Raw genomic sequence first — 17496 nt, 5'->3', positions numbered from 1 at the left:
TTTACTTGGAGGTGGGACTGGAAAAAACACAAAGTCACCCCCACCAAACCCCCCCCCCCCCCCCCATCTTCACCACCACAGAGTGAACAGGATCTGCTGAAGCCGGCCCGTTTGGCCAACTTTTCACAGAGCGAGAAAACTCTGTGCAAACCTGAGCTAACATGTCAGAAAAAACACAGCGGGCATGCGCAACCTCTGCAAACACGTCGGGCTAATCACAGCGTTGGTAATTGGTGCGAAGCTTTTGCATGAGAGAAAAAAGTGGTTGTTGAGCGAAAGCAAAAGGGTAAAAGGTGAGTTAGGAAAGCAAGTGGTGGTTTTTTTTTTAGTGCTGCGGCTAAAACGGGCAAGTTCAAGAATGTTCAGTGTTAGCAACAATTTGGAATAAGGGCGAATAAAGAAGAAAAGGAGGGAGGCCAAAAGGAATAAAGAGAGAGAGAGAGAGAGAAGCGATAGAGATAGTAGGCTCTTTATTTTGAAAGAGGATTCTGCTAAAACAAAGAATTGCTGATTAAAAGTAGCTTTGCCTGGTGGGCCCGTTGACCCACCCACAGCCGAGCCGATAGATCCTCGCAGCCAGAATGGATCTTCAAAAACTGAAGCCGCGAGAGCTCTTCTGTGGTCCCAGATACAAGCTTTAACCCTGCTGCTGCAGAAAAGAAGAAGAAAAATCCCTCGCCTTTGAAATCTAATGTCAGCGAAAAGGAAAAATAAACTGTGGTATACTGCAAAAAATCTCAATCATGTCAAGTCATTCCTACTATAATTAGCCCTTGGAAACCTTTTTTTTCTCTTAATCTGTCTGTGCAGACAAAGAATATTACACTTGAATCGGAGACGAAATGCAAACTTTTGTAAATATGTTTGCAGACGTTACTCAGACGTACCGAACAGACTCTCTTAATTACTTATAAGAAATAAAGATTTAAATGGGCCATAACAAGTGATTTAACATTTTTAGTCCATTTAAATGATGCTTTCTCCTGCCTATTTAATAGACAACCACCACTAATTTCTGCACTCGACAGACTCTTGAGCCAGCGATTAAATTATTTTTTTGGTGGCCAACTCGGTAAATTTCAAAGCACTGGAACACATTCATGATCCTTTGGAAGGATCTTAAGTCGAACATGTTAGCCAAACAAGCTCGTCTGTTTGGATGTTCCCCGTTCTTCACCAGCTTGTCACTAAACTGTTCGGGCCTGATAATTTGGAGCTGAAGCAGGTGAAGTGGTCGTGGTGGTTTAAAAGAAGCTTGTTTTCTGTTAAAACTGCTGCATTTACGCTAAACTTGAACAAAGACATTAAATAATGCTCAGAAAAAAATCAAAACGGTAAACTAAAAGATGCTAAAACAAAGGCAGAAAATGGTAAATAATTATAATAAAATATAAAGAAATCGTGCAGCTTTTAACTTTGAAATGTTAATCAGGTTTTACTAGAGTCACTTGCTAGTGATTTTGTGGTAAATTTTGGAAATGACTAGACATCAGGAATGTCTAAAATCATATAGTCGCATTTAAAAAAAGGTGTTGAGGAAAAATAGAAAACAAAAGAACTCTGGTTCGGTGCAAATTACAGAAAAGAAAAAAAAAAATCAAAAATCAAAATGAAAAAGAATTTTTTTTTACAAGTGTGTATCATTGATTATCCATTAGTTAGCAAAGTTGCTCACCATCAGATCATGTTCCGATATTTCGACACACCCTATAATTTTCTTTAATTAACAAACCACCTGCTGGTCAAGTGTGACTGCGGAGTAGTTGTGGTCTGATTAAAAACATAAGCAACATTTCAAAGGAACTCCCAACTGCGCACAATCACTCTAAGTGAGGGATGAGTTCAAAACTGCCTGGCATTCAGCCTCCGGAAGTGGAGCCGGCAGGAGCTCGTTAACCTGCAAGAGCCTCCCGCCTAAACCCCCGAAAGGAAGCGCAGGACACCAAGACGTTTTTAATTTTTGGATGAATTAAGCCTTAACACCTCAAGAAACAGGATGAGGACAACGGAGGGTAATATGCCACCGTGGGATGCGGGGTGAAGACCAACTTTTCAGTTTTAAATAACAATAGCACCCTTTGATATGAATCTCCATTAAAAACTGGAAGCCATTATTATTATTATTTATCGCGTTGTCAAAGCGGCGTTTTATCTATCCACAGAAAACGGGTTAATTAGACAGATTTGTTCCAAACACGGAGGACAGTTGCCTGATTCAGCTGTTCAGTCTCCCCGGAACAAGGTCGGTGCTCTTGATCGTGCAGCTTAAATGCAAATTAACACGCAGGAGAAAGCCGCCCCAACACTTTGTTGATCCCACAGTCCATAGGAAAACACACTCTGTGGTGGCAGGTTGGTGTGTGCTGTGTGTGTGTGTGTGTGTGTGTGGCGCTTGCACCTAAAAATCGAACGGGAAACAAAAAGAACCAAAAAAGGAAAAAATAAAAATAATATAAAAATAAAAACAACTTCCAACATGAACAAGTGACGCATGTGTACAAAGAAGGGCCGCGTGGAAGGACGTGATGTGAGGCGTGCACCGCCGCCCCCGAACTGTCAGGGACACAGAGAGATAAAAGATCCTGCAAAAACAAAACTGTAATTGACCCACTGTTGGTGCGCCACTCACATGGACTAACACACACACCCACAAACCCCCCAAAAACCCCACAACCCAAAAACCCCCCAAAAACCCAAAACCCAAAACAACCCGACAACCCAAAACTTTTGTACCCAATTGTAAAAACTTTTGGGTTGAGGGGGGGGGGGGGGGGGCCAAAAAAAGGTCCCGGTTGAACAACACTTTCTGAACATTCTGTTTCATCAACCTGCCCCCCCCCCCCCCAAAAAACCTAATTCTGAACTCTATTCAAAACAAACTTTTGGTTTTTATTTTTCCGTAAGTTTTGGTCGCATTTATAGTCCACAGAGGAAAACACTAGGGATCTGGGACCGACCGTGGGTTATCGGGAACAAAAACAAAAGTCACACGAGCGGCTCGGACGATTCAGAAACAAGAAGCCGCCATTCGAAACCTCTTATTTTGGAGGCTAAAAACTGGACAGTAACTGCAGCAACTGTGAACGTTCTTTGTCGGCCACAGTCGTTAATTGCAGGTCACAGATGCACACAAGGCCTTTCAACACTATCATTGCAAACCTATCTCCACGATTAAAGAGCCTTTTAAATCCCATAAACGTACGTTCCAACGGTGGAAAATGAATGATATTTCACACGGTTTCGAATCCCGCTCCTCCAAGGCCGCTTCGAGTGAAATTGATAAAAAGAACTAAAAGAAAAAAACAAACAGATATAAGTGCAAAGTCCAATTTACTAAATTAACCAAAGCAAAAGATGCCCTCAACAACTCAACATGCCTCACTCGTCCAGACATAACGATGATGAAAAACTGGTTTTACTGTAAATACACTTACAACTCTCTTTATATACTAAACTCCTCAATATCACCTTTCTTTTAAAAACAAACAACAAAAACACTTCAATATTTTTTGGATATCAACAAGGCCTCTCTCTCATCTCTCATTTATGTTTCTACTGTCAATTTCTCTCTCTCTCTCTCTCTTCTCAACTGTAAACACAGCTGAATAATTTTGTTATTTTAACACATTTCAAACATGGGTAAAACTCTCTCCCTCTCCTCTCTCAGTTTTCTCTGCTCACTCTCTCACACAGTTGTTGTTGTAACAATTACAGCCTAATTTAACACATGCTCTCTCTCTCCCTCACACACACAAACACACACACAACATCACCACACACACACACACAACACAACAACACAAACACACACACACAACACCACACCTGTAGTCCACCTGCATCAGCTTGTCTTCTCAGTCAGTCCAGCCAAATCTGTTCACCTGATCCACCATCTCTCCTGCTCTCGTTCTCTCTTCTCTCTCTCTCTCTCTCCTCCTCTCCTCTCTCTCGCGCTCTAGTGAATTCGCTTTATTGTGTCTGCCAGGGGTCAAAGAATTCACCCATGCAGAGCACCAGGCAGCCCTCGAACTGGCTCCCTGCGGGTCTGACAAGGACCCGCCCACCACTTCCTTACACCACCCACTCACCTCCCCGCCTCCCTCCCTCCCTTCCTTCCCTCTGGCTCGCTCGCTCAGCCCACCCGCCACCTGTCGCCGCCCTCTGTTTCCAGACTCTCCATGTAACGCTGCTGCTGCTTTCCTTCTCTCTCTCTCTCTCTCTTCTCTCTCTCTCCCTCTCTCCTTTTGTTTCCCTCAGATCTTCTCATCTCTCTGTCCACCACCTATAAACGCAAGCTCTCGCTCTTCCCTCCACAGGAAAAGTGCAAAGTCTTACACTCGTTCCTTCCGTTGTGCAATTTCGCCGCCTGAAAAACAATCTCTCCCTTTTCCTTGTAACGTTCCATATGTGAAATCTCACCTGGTCGCCTTTCCTCTCTCCTCCTCCTTCCTCTCAATCGTTTTTTTAATTCTTTTTCCCACCACTCTCTCTCTCTCTCTTCCTCTTTTGCCCTGTTCTCTCTCGTGACCTTTCCCAGAGCTGTCCCATCGTACATTTTCTCTCCCATCTTTTCCCTCTCTTCCCTGCTCCTGCTGTTTCATCCCCATTCATCACCCAAACCCCGTACTCTCTTCTCTGGCTGGTTATCAAACCTTTTTTCTACAACTCTTTTTTTGGTTCGAGTATTTAACGCTGTCGGGGGTTGCTGGAAGACGACGACTTCTACTTCAGATCAGATAATTCCTTGCAATTTCAAATCATAAAATTTTTGGTCAGTAACTGTTTTTGAGATTTGAAAGATCCCTGGATTCAGTTCAGAAGCGTTGTTACTAAACAAACTTTCAAAAAACTTACACAGCTCTGTTGCTTTTTTCTTTGGTTCTCAATCCCTTCTTCTTAATTTCGGAGTCTCGTTTGTTTCGTCTTTGTTGTTTGAAAGTGTGTGACTGTCCGTGTTGATGGTCTACTGCGTGTGTTATATATGAGGACAAAACTGTGTGTGCATGAATCCAGCGATGTGGAGTTGCTGCCTCTGCAAACTAAATCTTGGGAACGGTTACAACATTAAACTCGCACTATAATATAAAAGCTCAAACTCACTCATATTTCTCTTTTCTATATAAAAAAAACTCTTACTTTCTTTAATTATTGCTGGACTGCGACTGACTGAGTGCATAAAGTTACACCCACTGCTCAGCCAGTATGAGTGTTGGAGCACGCTACCAAAACTTTTTGGAGACCAAACGTTAGCTTCGTGAACGAGCTTCTAAAACTCTCTCTCCGAGTCATCGCTTTAAACAAATAATACACAAAGCTGAAATCACAGGCACAGCTTTTGTCTTTTAACTGAAATGCGTCGTGTATTATAAAAAAAAATAAAAAAATAAAAAAATTTTTAGCAGCAGGCTTGGGAAGTGACTGCTGGTTAAACATGTCGTCCTTAATGGAACCAAACATTTCAGTCACTTTGTTCCCGTTGTGTGTTGAACAAACAGAAGACAGGAAAACGACGCGTCAATGAGAAACAGCTCTATTGTGAATTCAGCCGTTTGTGAAATACTGTATATTGTGAGGAGAGAGAGGAGGAGCGGAAGAAGACAGAATGAAGAGCTGAAACCAGCTGACACTAAACTGAATGATAATAATTCCTTACAATGAGGAGCTGAACGCCACATACCAGATTCGAACCCTCGTTCTTATTACTATTAATTGTTGTTTCAGGTTTAATTTCTAATACCCGTTGTTCCTGTTAAATGTGTTAATAAAAAACACATCTCTGCTTCGTGATGTTTTAACTGAGATGTATGTGTGTGTTTCTGGAATAATGACATTCGACTCTGGAGGACTGAATCCGGTCGACATAGAAGCACCAAAACGTAAACATCACGATCCCACTGACGCATGGTCATCATAGAAACATATAAGCCACACACACACACACACACACCACACTCTCTCTATCTCTCTTCTCTTCTTCTGCCACGGCCCCTCAGCCACATGGTCAGTTAATATGGCGACATCATGTCCACGAGTCTCGGGGCGGAGCGAGCGAGGGGCCGGCTGCCGGGCTCCTCAAGATGTTGTATCTAAGACAAGCAGCAGCTTGTTTTCGTGTCACTAAACAACTGCCGAGCTGGAGCGACGAGAAGGAACCGGCTGCTCCATAAAACACGACTCGCTTGCGGCAAAACTGTCTAAAATGAAAAACTTTTTTTTTACGTCGCCGGTAATCTGAAAGTAATCAGGCCCCTCATGTTAACGTCCGAGTCCTGTCATTAAAATTAGGACAAACTCCTTGTTTAAGCCATTAGCAATGTTTTGCTCGTGTTTGTTGATTTTAGTAGATAAATAAAGAAGTTGTAAGAGGGAAAAAAAAGAGATAATGAATGTTTAATTTTTAAATAATCCATTCATAGTAAATCATTCTTCATCAGGTGTATATCATCTTAAATTTTAAAAATCTGCCGTTACTGTTGAGATAATTAACAAACAGGTCAATCAAGATGGATTATCATCATTGAAACAAATGTTTGGGACACCTGTTATTAAAAACTAGATTGCAACCCATCACTGAGTCTGGGAGGAGCTGGTTCTTGGTTTACAAAAAGCACTATGTGTCTGTTTTTGTTTTGTTTAATTTGGGGGGGGGGGGGGGGCCCGTGGGAGTGTGGGTTGGCGTCAATTCATCAATTCAGTATTCTCTACAAATTGAATGAGTGCGGAGAGTGAGTTAAGTATTCATCAGTCAGGCCAGTACTAACTAGTTAATGATTCTGGCCCTCTTCAGTGTCAGACTATTAATCACTCGTTCAAGAACGGTCAGGAATTTTCTGTTTCGCATCAGATCACTCAGAATATGCAGAATAAATCGCGACCCCCGGAGGAAAAAAACATCTTTCCAGCTCCTCCGACCCTGAAACACTGTTGTCCCAAACAACGAGGGACGTTCCACTCACTTCATGTTGACTAAAACTCAACTTTGTTACTTTGTCATAAAAATTAAGTGTTTTCAACGCAGCTAAAGACCAGAAAGAAGAGATCAGACTTATGTCTAATTTGAACGTCAGGAGTGCTCGTCTTTCTTTGCCGGCTTTATCAGAAGCTGATTCCGGCGCTGTTGGTAGATTAAAGTGGGTTCATTTAGGCCTGTTATTGTACTTGTGATTCAATGTGTCGTCTTTTATCTGTTTCATTTTATATACTTACATTGAAAATACTGAGAAATTTTTTTGTTAAATTCTAAGAAAATTCTAGTTTCAGTAAAGACTTCGGTCTTAGCTTATTTTCAATTTTAATTATATCTGTTAATGCATCTAATGTTGTTTCACTACACTCGTTTTGAGTGTTTAATCAACTTAAATAAATTTCTAACTGCATTTTTATTTCATTTTTATGCATAAAACCAGTTTACATTTTTAAAACACTTTTCCAAGAATCCTCCTTAATTCACTATGACCATTTGAATGTCTTTATATGGCTGTAAAGCACTTGAATGGCCCGTCTAATGTTTTCTTAATGGGTTTTATCTGTATCTCGGTGTGTTTGTGGTGTATCTGAATTTAATTGTTTTGTGACTTCTGGTAAAGAACATCTTTGTGACATTTGTTCAATACAAAGTGCCAAATAAATAAACTTTATTTCACGTTAAGCAAATATTTTCGTCCCACTTGTGTCATTGGAGAGCGGTCAGCTGAACTGAGCGGCCGACCCTCGCGCGTAAGAAGACCACAGGCTCGATTATCCACTCGACCTCGTCTAGTTGGATGTTACGCCACTCCTCGAGGATTATTGACAGGTGTGTAGGAGGAAGACCTCAGAGTATGGGATTATCCGAGAAAGAGTATCCCAGGTTAAACAGCAGGCATCATCTCTCACCTGGGGGGGGGGCAGATGGGGTAATACAAGTCTGGGAAGTCCTTTAATTGTTCTGGGGTTTAACAGTTTTAGCTTTGAGAGGTGCCGAGGGTTGTTTACGGCGCACTAAACTGAGTCAGTTACATTAAAGGAGTCGAATCCTGTCACAAGTGGTATTATTGTGTGATACATGAGGCTCGCTTATGGCCCGCGACCCAGGAGGTATCAGGGCGGTGCCCGAGGTCCTTAAGCCTCCTCTGCCCAGCAGACGAAGGCTCGCCGGTGAGATTCTGCCTCTCCTTTTGTGCCGCTTAAGGGATAAAGGCGCAACCCCTATTCTGCTGCCCATCTTAGCTCCCCTCCATCGGTTATTATCGGCCCTCTTTTTAGCATTTCGCCTCGCTTGTCGTTCCCATCCGTCTCTCGCTCTCTTGACCTTCCTTTTGCCGCTGCATTGGCGAATCTGCAGTCAAGCGGGATTAACACATTCGGCAGGAAGAGGCAGGCCTGCCCACCACACACCCACACACACACACACACCACACACACAACACACACACACACACGCACATGCACAGCGACACTTTCCAGCAGGCACGTGCATCTCAAAGGAGAGCTGTGTGTGAGCAATGTACTTGCCTCTCAGCCTTTAAAACTGGAGTGAAGAATGTCTAACTGTGTAAGATGAATACTGAGTCCATGCTTTTTACACCACACACACACCACACACACACACCACACAAACATCACACACCACACACACCACACACACACACACACACAAAAACACTTCTATCCTTGTGAAGGATGCTACCCCTACACAGCCCTTTCACCCTAAACCCAAACCATCACGGTCTATGTGTCGGAACCCCAACATAAAACCTGAACCTGAAACACCAAGTCTTAACCCCAAACAGTCCTCTGAAGGGTTGTGTGTGTGTGATTGTGTGTGTGGGTGTGTTTTTCTTAATAATAACTCAAAGTGCGTCCCCACAAAGAAGCCCAAAACACACACAAAACCTCCGATGTGAACTAAAGTGCTGCTTCTAAGCACACAGGGCGACATTCCTCGTGCATGATACGAGTACATGGCAGGGTGACACACACACACACACACACGAGTGTGTATGTACATGCACGTGTGAGTGAGTGGTGTGTGTGTGTGTTGTCTGCGTGACTATATCCACACGTTATAATTTTATACTCAAAAGTCAACTTGCTTGGGAAGAAGACTCACAGAGGCAGAGCAGCAAATGGGCACATTGTGACTATCCAATTACCCCCCTCCCTCCCCCTCACCTCCCCCTCCCTGTCCCCGCCCCCCCCCTTCTCTCGTTGAGGTACAGTTCTCAGCTCTGCACTCGACCGAGTAGATGTTACACTCCACGTTGCGAGTGACAAGATAATCTTAAGGGGATTTAATAATGGCGCGTATAATTTCACTCCGCACCGTGCACAACCGGCAGTTTGACTTCTGGAATTCCCCCGAAAGTCCAATTGTGGTTTTGGACGTCGGGCGTCGCTGTGTCACGTGGACACTCGTGGCCTTTCGAGGTACAACCATGCTTCAGTGCGATGAGCCAATACAAATGGAGACGCAGACAGATGAAACCACGCAGTGGAAAACATGAAGCGGCTTCACTAAAACAAATGTCAGTGAATAAGCTCTTCAGTCCTATTCCCTAAAACAGCCAATCAAACACAAGCTCCACTGTAAGAACTCTATTAAAGGAGACGTCGAAAGATATTCTATTTTCTTACTGTCAATAAATCCCAACACTGGAAGTATTGTGTGATGAATCTTCTTCCTCTGGGCCAGAGAGCTCCACTGTTTCCTACAACTATTAAAACACATGAGTGAGTCACACTGTTGCACTGGGTGACATGTTCCTTCATCACCATGAACACACACACTGTAGTTTATTTTCACTCAATCACACACACACACACAGACACACACACACCGTCCTGCTGCCCCAAATACTCACTACAGCACCAAATGTGGATTAATCCGCCGCTGAAAATAGTCCCCAACAGATGCACTATGTCCTGTGTATTTCCTCTGCACTATTTCTTCATTTTTTATGTTATATTATGTTTCTATTTTATTGTGTTTTTAAACTTTTTAAACTTTTTATATGATTTTACTTTTTATTTTGTATAATTTATCTGCATGTGTTTGTTGCTTGTTTTATCCTTCTGAAGCACAATCTCTTATTTTTGATACGTGCTATATAACTAAACTTTATTATTAATATTATCATTATAATTTTATTATTATTATATTAGGAACCAATGGGCTCTGAGCTGAGAGCCACAGACACAGGAGGGAATTAGAAAGTATAAAGAGATGTACAGACATGTTGTTTGGTCTTTACATGGGATTTGTTGACAGAAAGAAAATATAAAGTTACACATCTTTTGTGCTACTTTTTACAACTTTTTCTCCACTATCAAAGCTTAATATTACACATATTTTACTCCATGACATTTATGTGATGGCTGTATTTACATTCACAGACAGGCTCGTTAAATTAAATTTAAAAGATTGTTTTGTTCACATGAAGTTTGGTGTTTTTCACTCAAATGTAACTTTGTTCAGTCTTAATGATTCAAACTGTCACTGCAGAGGCACAATAATAAGGATTAATGGGAAACGTTGTGGCAGACGACGCTAACACCCGCTTAACAAGGAGGTGTGTGCTGCAGCACATCTGGTGAAGGGGGACAAGTGAGGACAAACTCTGGAGAAAGTTGCTTAATGCCTCCAAGCCAAGAGAGAGAACGGGGGGGGGCAGTATATAGAGGCCGGTATAACAGAGAGGTTCCCATGTAGGACACACACACACACACACACACACACACACACACACACACACACACACACACACACACACACACACACACACACACACACACACACACACACACACACACAGAGAGAGAGGCTGACACAACCGAGAGGCTCACCAGGCCTGAATATTGTATGAGGCGTTCTCATGGGCCACTGCAGAGCGTGCAAACAGAGAGAGAGAGAGAGAGAGAGGTGGACCTATACATGCATGCACACACACACACACACACACACCCACACACACAAACGCACCCACACACACACACACACACACAAATGAGCACACATTAAGAGAGAGAGGAGACAGAGTGACACACTTGAAAACACAAACACATGTATGCACACAAACAGGGCCAGTGGAGCTTGAGCTGATGTGGCCTGGAGCAGCCCAACGCCCTGCCACAACACACACACACACACACACACACACACACACACACACACACACACACACACACACACACACACACGCACACACGCACACACACGCACACACAAACACACACATACACGCACACATGCATACACTTAAGAGCCATCTGCAGCTGGAGATACAGCCTACAGAAAGGCTTTACTGCTGACACTCTGAGACAGACAGAGAGAGAAGGATGGGAGAGAAGGGAAAAATTGTCGTGACAGAGTGAATCAGGAGATTAGGAGGGAGGGAGGAAGGAGAGACAGAAGGGTTGAAAGGAAGACAGGCGGTGACAGGAAGAGAGGTGGAGGTGAAAAACATGGCAGCAAGCTCTGCTTCCTCTGTCTTACCTTCAGCCCACTCAAATCTAAAAACTGCTTCACCAACACTTTCACTCAGATTTTAGCGATTATTGTTCTCCAGCCTTTAATGGCTGGAATCTCAATGGATGCATTCTGCTCTGGCCTCGATGACCTTGTGTCCCTTCTCAACTAAATAATAATCAGTAATAACCAGACTCCATACACTCATCTGAAGAATTTTATCAGAAACTAAAAAGTTCCTGCTAGTGTTTCCACCGCATCTGAAGAACTGTGAAAATGAGTCAAATGACTCGATAAGAGATTAAAGAAAAAAAATGAAGGCTCTGCTTGAGATTCAATTTTCACGCAAGACAAATCAATAACAAAGTCACACTTTGTGCTGCTGCAACAACTGTCATGTTTTCACAGTTTTCTTCTGCAAAGAACGAGTCGGGACGTCCACTTCATAACTTGATATAACCGGAAACCTGCGCTTCCTGTGTGTGTGAATGAAACCTGACAACGAAATACAAAAATTCAGATTCTGATATTTTCTGGTTCATCAGAATATACGACAACATTTTTTCTGGGTATTACGTCTGAAAACTTATATAGGTGGAGTGCATGTTTGTGTAATCACATCATCAGATAACTATTTCTTCTCGGAAAACGACCATCTATCAGACTGGCCAGCGACTGATTTACAGTAGATGTTTGTGAATACCCTCGGTCGACTCGGAGAAAACAACGATGCCTGAAAGCAGCAGTTGGAGGTCAGAGGAACCTCCCAGTGGTTCACGAGATGAATCAAACTATCTCTGAAGCCTCCGGGCTTCTTCCAATAACATATCTGATAAAACAGCCTGAGAGCGGGGAAACTGAACTCATCCTTCAGAATCAAAGGTCACCACTTCTGGGACACAGGTAGGTATTGGTTTGTTCTTAGAAGGTGTGAATCAAACACTGGTAAAGAGCAAAAGGTTGAAATTGATCTTCAATCCTGTTGGAATATTCTCACTCTTTCTTTGTGCAGGAGCTGATAGAAACAGTCCTGAGGCTTCACTCCCAATACAATCATTAGTCTGACTTCAGATCATTGCCAACACGTGATATGACTTTGGCATCCGATGTGAAAACGCTGGAAATATTCCAAAATAAAGTGGCCTGTTTGACAAAAATCTCCCCAGACTGAAGGGAAAAAGAGATGCTCCCACATGACTTCATGTTGACGGTGTTTGTCGTCGACTGATGGGCGACTCCAGATGCGTAAAAACAGCTGAGAAACACACAGAGAGCCGGGCCAGATCCCGGCTTTAAGTCGCCGCTCCATATGAAGCCTAAGTGCTGTACTTCGGTGTGCACGGCTCGCTGATTCATACCTAACCATCTCGTGTTCAATTCATGAGAGGGCCATTATGTATAAAAGGGTCAGCAAGGCATGTGAATGTGCTCCGTGTTTCGCCTGACAAGCTCCACTGAAGCTTTTTCCCACAGGGAGCCAAGACAGAAGAAAAATGTATTCCTATTACAAAAAACACACAAAAAAAACGAATTAAATGATTGCCCTCGCAACTCTTCTCCTAACCTTGCCACTGACCTCTCTTCCAGTCAATATGCAAATGAACTAACGTTATTTCTCAGCTGCTCGACAGGCGCTTCCTCTCTGGTGGCCATTTTGTGCCGAGGTGGGTTTCCAATCGGTTCTAGGCGTCGTGCTTTGGCTTCTTGTTGTTGTTGTTGTTGTTGTTGTTGTGGAGGTCTCTGGGTAATGACGGGGCCGATGCCAGAGGGATGAGGAGGGGAGGAAGGGAGGAGGGGTGAGGCCCAGCTGTCCCTACCTCTGCCCTCCCTGTAAGCTTGCAGGCACTGAGCCAGAGTACAGCCATAAACAACACCGGGATAAACTGGACCTGACAACTCCAAACTGGACTAAAGCTGACTGGACAAGAGTGAACTGCACTGGACTGGACTGGACTGGACTAGACTGGACTGGACTGGACTGGACTGGACTACAGTAGCCAGGTCTACACTGGATTTAAAATGAAATGGGTTAAACCTTAGTGCTTAAAACCCAAGAATCTATTTGTTTACATAAATAAATAAAAGAACAGCCATGAAAAGAAATGAAATTAATAGTAGAAAAATCAGATGAATGAATGATTTTTAACAGTTTTAAAGGAATAGTTCAACATTTTGGGATAACCAGTTTTGCACTTTCTTGCCGAAAGTCAGACGAGAAGATTGATACCACACTCGAGCCTGAAGGTGGTGTTAGATACGAAGCTACAGTCAGTAGATGGTTAGCTTAGCTTAGCATAGACACTGGAAACACGGGTTAACAGCTAGCATGGCTCTGTCCAAAGCTAACAACGACAAATGAGATATAATGTGTTAATGAGTGAACTTCAAATGTGTTGGTGGGCTGAAAACTTTGGACAAAGCTCACCCATGTTTCCATTCTTAATGCTAAGCTAAGCTAAGCTAAGCTAATAAACTCCACCTCCCTAGTTAGCGTTCACAGATGAGAGTAGTATGAATCATCTGATCTAACTCTGCAAGAAAGTGAATAAACAATTCAAAAAATCTTTCATCATCATTTCGTTTCATCCAACCAGCTCTTTTTAAAACATCTGGGTAAAAATCACAGAAAAAATAAAAAAGATAAACCTGCAAGACTCAACTTCAGACCATCCTGGACCAAAGACACTGACGCAGGATGTCCAGTCACTTCAACAGACTGGACTGCAATGAGCTGGACTGGCTTTGATAAAGTGGACTGGACTTAATTAAGCCTGCATGAGTCTGGAGAGAACTAGATTAGATTAGTTCAGATTAAATCTTAATGATTCCACTGGGGAAAATAAACTCTTATTTTAGTACCAAGTCCTGGTCGTACGCACCAACAAAGACCAGGACGAACAGACGAACTGCTTCTTCGACATTCAGACACAGCGTGGAGAATGTGTGACAGAAAATTAAGCGTTCATTAGAATTAATCAGCATTTAGACACAATCATCTGTTTTGGACCGTAAAGAAAGACACAGCTGTTTCCTGTTGTTTCACCCATTGCGTCCCCCCCTCCCGCGCTTTACCTCGATGATGTCGGCGTTGGTCCGGCTCTCGTGCGGCTCGTTGTACTCGGTGTACTTGAGCAGGACCTTGTCCATGTCGGTGCTGGCGTACTGGAACAGCTTGTTGGAGTGGTTGAAGATGATGAGGGCGATCTCGCAGTCGCACAGGACGCTCAGCTCGTACGCCTTCTTCATCAGGCCGAACTTCCGCTTGGTGAACGTCACCTGGTGGAGCGAGACGGAGGAGAAATTAAGAGTTAACAGAGCTTTTACAAAGCTACTGTCGATTAATTCATTATGCAACGCATGAAAAAGTTTGTGATCTTAACTCATTTACTTTTCAAAATCTGCCTGATCCTGCCAGATTTCAAGATGTTGATACTAATTTCTGGGATATTAGAAAATGATTATCTGTCCAAAACTGGACCTGGGCCCCGAGGACATGCCAGGGATTACAGATATTTATTGTGCGAGCTCTTTCCCGGGGGCCAAAAAGAAATAAAAAATACAAAATTCCTCACAGAGACTTCAGAGTGTGAAAATGAACAAATGGACGAGCTGCAGACGTTTAGAAGTGACTGACTGATAACCATCTTGATTTCCCACCAAATTTACCCTCCAAACTAAACCACATAAGCCCAGTTAAAAATAAACAGACACTTCAGCTACACATTAAGTCTTTTCACAAACATGTGTGGCCACAAAAGACGCCAAACTCTCTGTTGCCCCCGCCTCTCTGTGAAGGCCCACGTTTGTGTTTCAGTACAGCTGCTTGTTTTGAAGTTTGTGACATGGCTGCTCTATAAATAAAGATTACTACTGTGACGTGTGTTTCTGCTCCTGCCGTCAGATGAGCACGCCGCCAAGTCAAGACACTTAATAAATTAGAACTACTTGATTAAGGGTCTCAAAATGCTATTAACCCAATCAGCTTCAGTTAAGCTCCTCGTGGACACTGGCAGCAGGGTGGACAGTGGACACGAGGCTTTTTCATACAACATTTGGTGTCGTAGGCGGACATGTTCGCATATGTGCTGGGAGTCAAATTCTGCAGACGTGGACTTTGCAAATGATGAAAATTTGCCCGGACTATTTCTTTGCATTTCAGGAGCAGTGACAACCTGAAGTCTCGTCGTCAACCTCTCTGTGACTCTCCATCGTAGCAAGGAAGCAAAAAGGCTTCAGCAAGACACATTGGAACCACTTTAGCCTCAGTTAAACAGGAAGTATAATTTAATCTTTTAATAATTCATTACCTTTAGATAATGTTTTATAGTTGTGTATTAAAGGTCCCATATAGTCTAAAGGTCTCTGTCCATGTGTAGTGTGATTATAGATCAGCTCTAGGTTCTATATTAATACTGTGAAAGTATCAAAGCCTCAGTCCACAGAGAAATGCACACAGCCTGTATTCAGAAACTGAGCCTTAAAACCAGCCGTCAGGACTTCTGGAACTTTGTGATGTCACAACAAAACAGTCACCAAGCCCCACCCACCTGGACCCACCATCCAAACCTTGCAGGATTTGGTTTCTCTGAGTGTTTTTACCTGAAATCTGCTATATTTTTATTGGATTATTTATTTTTTATTGGATTTTGGTTCTTAAAACCACAAATATATCTTCTTATGGATCAACACTTCAAAATAAAACACAGAAGAAGAAGAAAACATGGAGCTTTAAAACTTTGGAACAGAAATAGGATTGATTGTGTGAAAGCACAGTGTGTTGAACATACAAGATAGAGACATTATTCAGAAACAGACTTTCAGACAGAGTGTCTTAACATGCTCTGTTGAGAGTACTCAGTTTGCATTATGCGCGTGCGTGCGTGCACACACACACACACACACACACACTCCTCTCTCCGTCACATTCACTCTCCTCGTCATTTTCACACTCTGTTATGCTCTTTTCCATGCTCTCCTATGTCACACACTCTCTCCCGCTCTCTTTTCCACACTCTCCTTCTGTCACACATTATTTCTCTCTTTCCCTCACACACACACACACACACACACACACACACACACACACACACACACACACACACACACACACACACACACACACACACACACACACTCTTGTACGAGCCACCCTCAGTCGTGAACAAGCAGAACAGAGCTGGGAGTGTTGCTGAAGCACACGGTCCCTCGCTGTCTGTTGGTTGGCTTTAGAAGCGCTTCCCTGCTATAACCAACTGGTATTTACAATCCGGGGAGATTTGGCTTTGTTTGGATTAAACACACAGGATTGCACAAACACAAACACACACACACACACACAAGAGGAGAGAAAGATTAAGAGAAGAGAAAGAAGGGAAAAGCTTCAGGTACTGCTACAATATCTGCTGTCTGATATAAAGGGAAATGGAAAGTAAAAGTGTTCACAGATGGAGAGACAGGTATTAACTGAAGGTGTTAGGAAAAAAAAAAAGGTCTGAGGCACGCTGCTCTTCGGGGCTCGCTCCATGAGTGACATCAACACATTTTCCATCTGACGTAAAAGCCAAACACACCCACTGTGACATCACGTTAGGAGGGGGCGTGGCCCCGAAGTGCAGCATTCTTTCATGTAACCCAAGACCTGCTCTCTGTTAGACTGTGTTTCCTTAAAACCTCATTAGTTTCTGTTGGAACAGAGTGGGTTAGTTTTTATATTTGGAGACTGTACAGTCAGATTCACTGAGGAAAATGGACTCTAATCTGACCGTCCCTCTAGCGCCACCACTAGGTTCACATGTGACGTTTTGAGTGAAATAACTTGTGGACAGACAGAAGTGACATTTTGTACAGATGTTCAACATCCCCAGAGGATGAGCCCAAATTACTCTGGTTATCTTCTGACTTAAATTTCAAGTTGCCCAATTCTTTCATTTAAGACCAAATAACTGCAAAACTAACAGTCCCATTAGCCGTAGCCGTACTTCGTGTTTAATGCTAATCAGCAAATGTTAGCATGCTAACACCTTAAAGTAAGATGGTAAATATTACCTGTT

At 43.0% G+C, this 17496-nt stretch overlaps 1 protein-coding gene across 2 annotated transcripts in view; it reads right to left on the bottom strand.

Annotated features, from left to right (window-relative positions):
* LOC111234102 (myocyte-specific enhancer factor 2D homolog) overlaps positions 1 to 17496 on the bottom strand; it is a 68769-nt gene that overhangs the window by 45257 nt on the left and 6016 nt on the right. For both annotated transcript variants that reach the window (XM_022762022.1, XM_022762021.1), the window contains exon 2: positions 14519 to 14722. In XM_022762022.1, coding sequence (XP_022617743.1) covers positions 14519 to 14722 — 204 coding nt within the window. The remainder of the gene's footprint in view (positions 1 to 14518; positions 14723 to 17496) is intronic.

Source organism: Seriola dumerili, unplaced genomic scaffold (assembly GCF_002260705.1).
Source record: "Seriola dumerili isolate Sdu_G_001 unplaced genomic scaffold, Sdu_1.0 BDQW01000435.1, whole genome shotgun sequence".
NCBI classification, from domain to species: domain Eukaryota; kingdom Metazoa; phylum Chordata; class Actinopteri; order Carangiformes; family Carangidae; genus Seriola; species Seriola dumerili.
The sequence above is the reverse complement of the archived record's forward strand: the minus strand, read 5'-3'. Positions and strand labels throughout refer to the sequence as shown.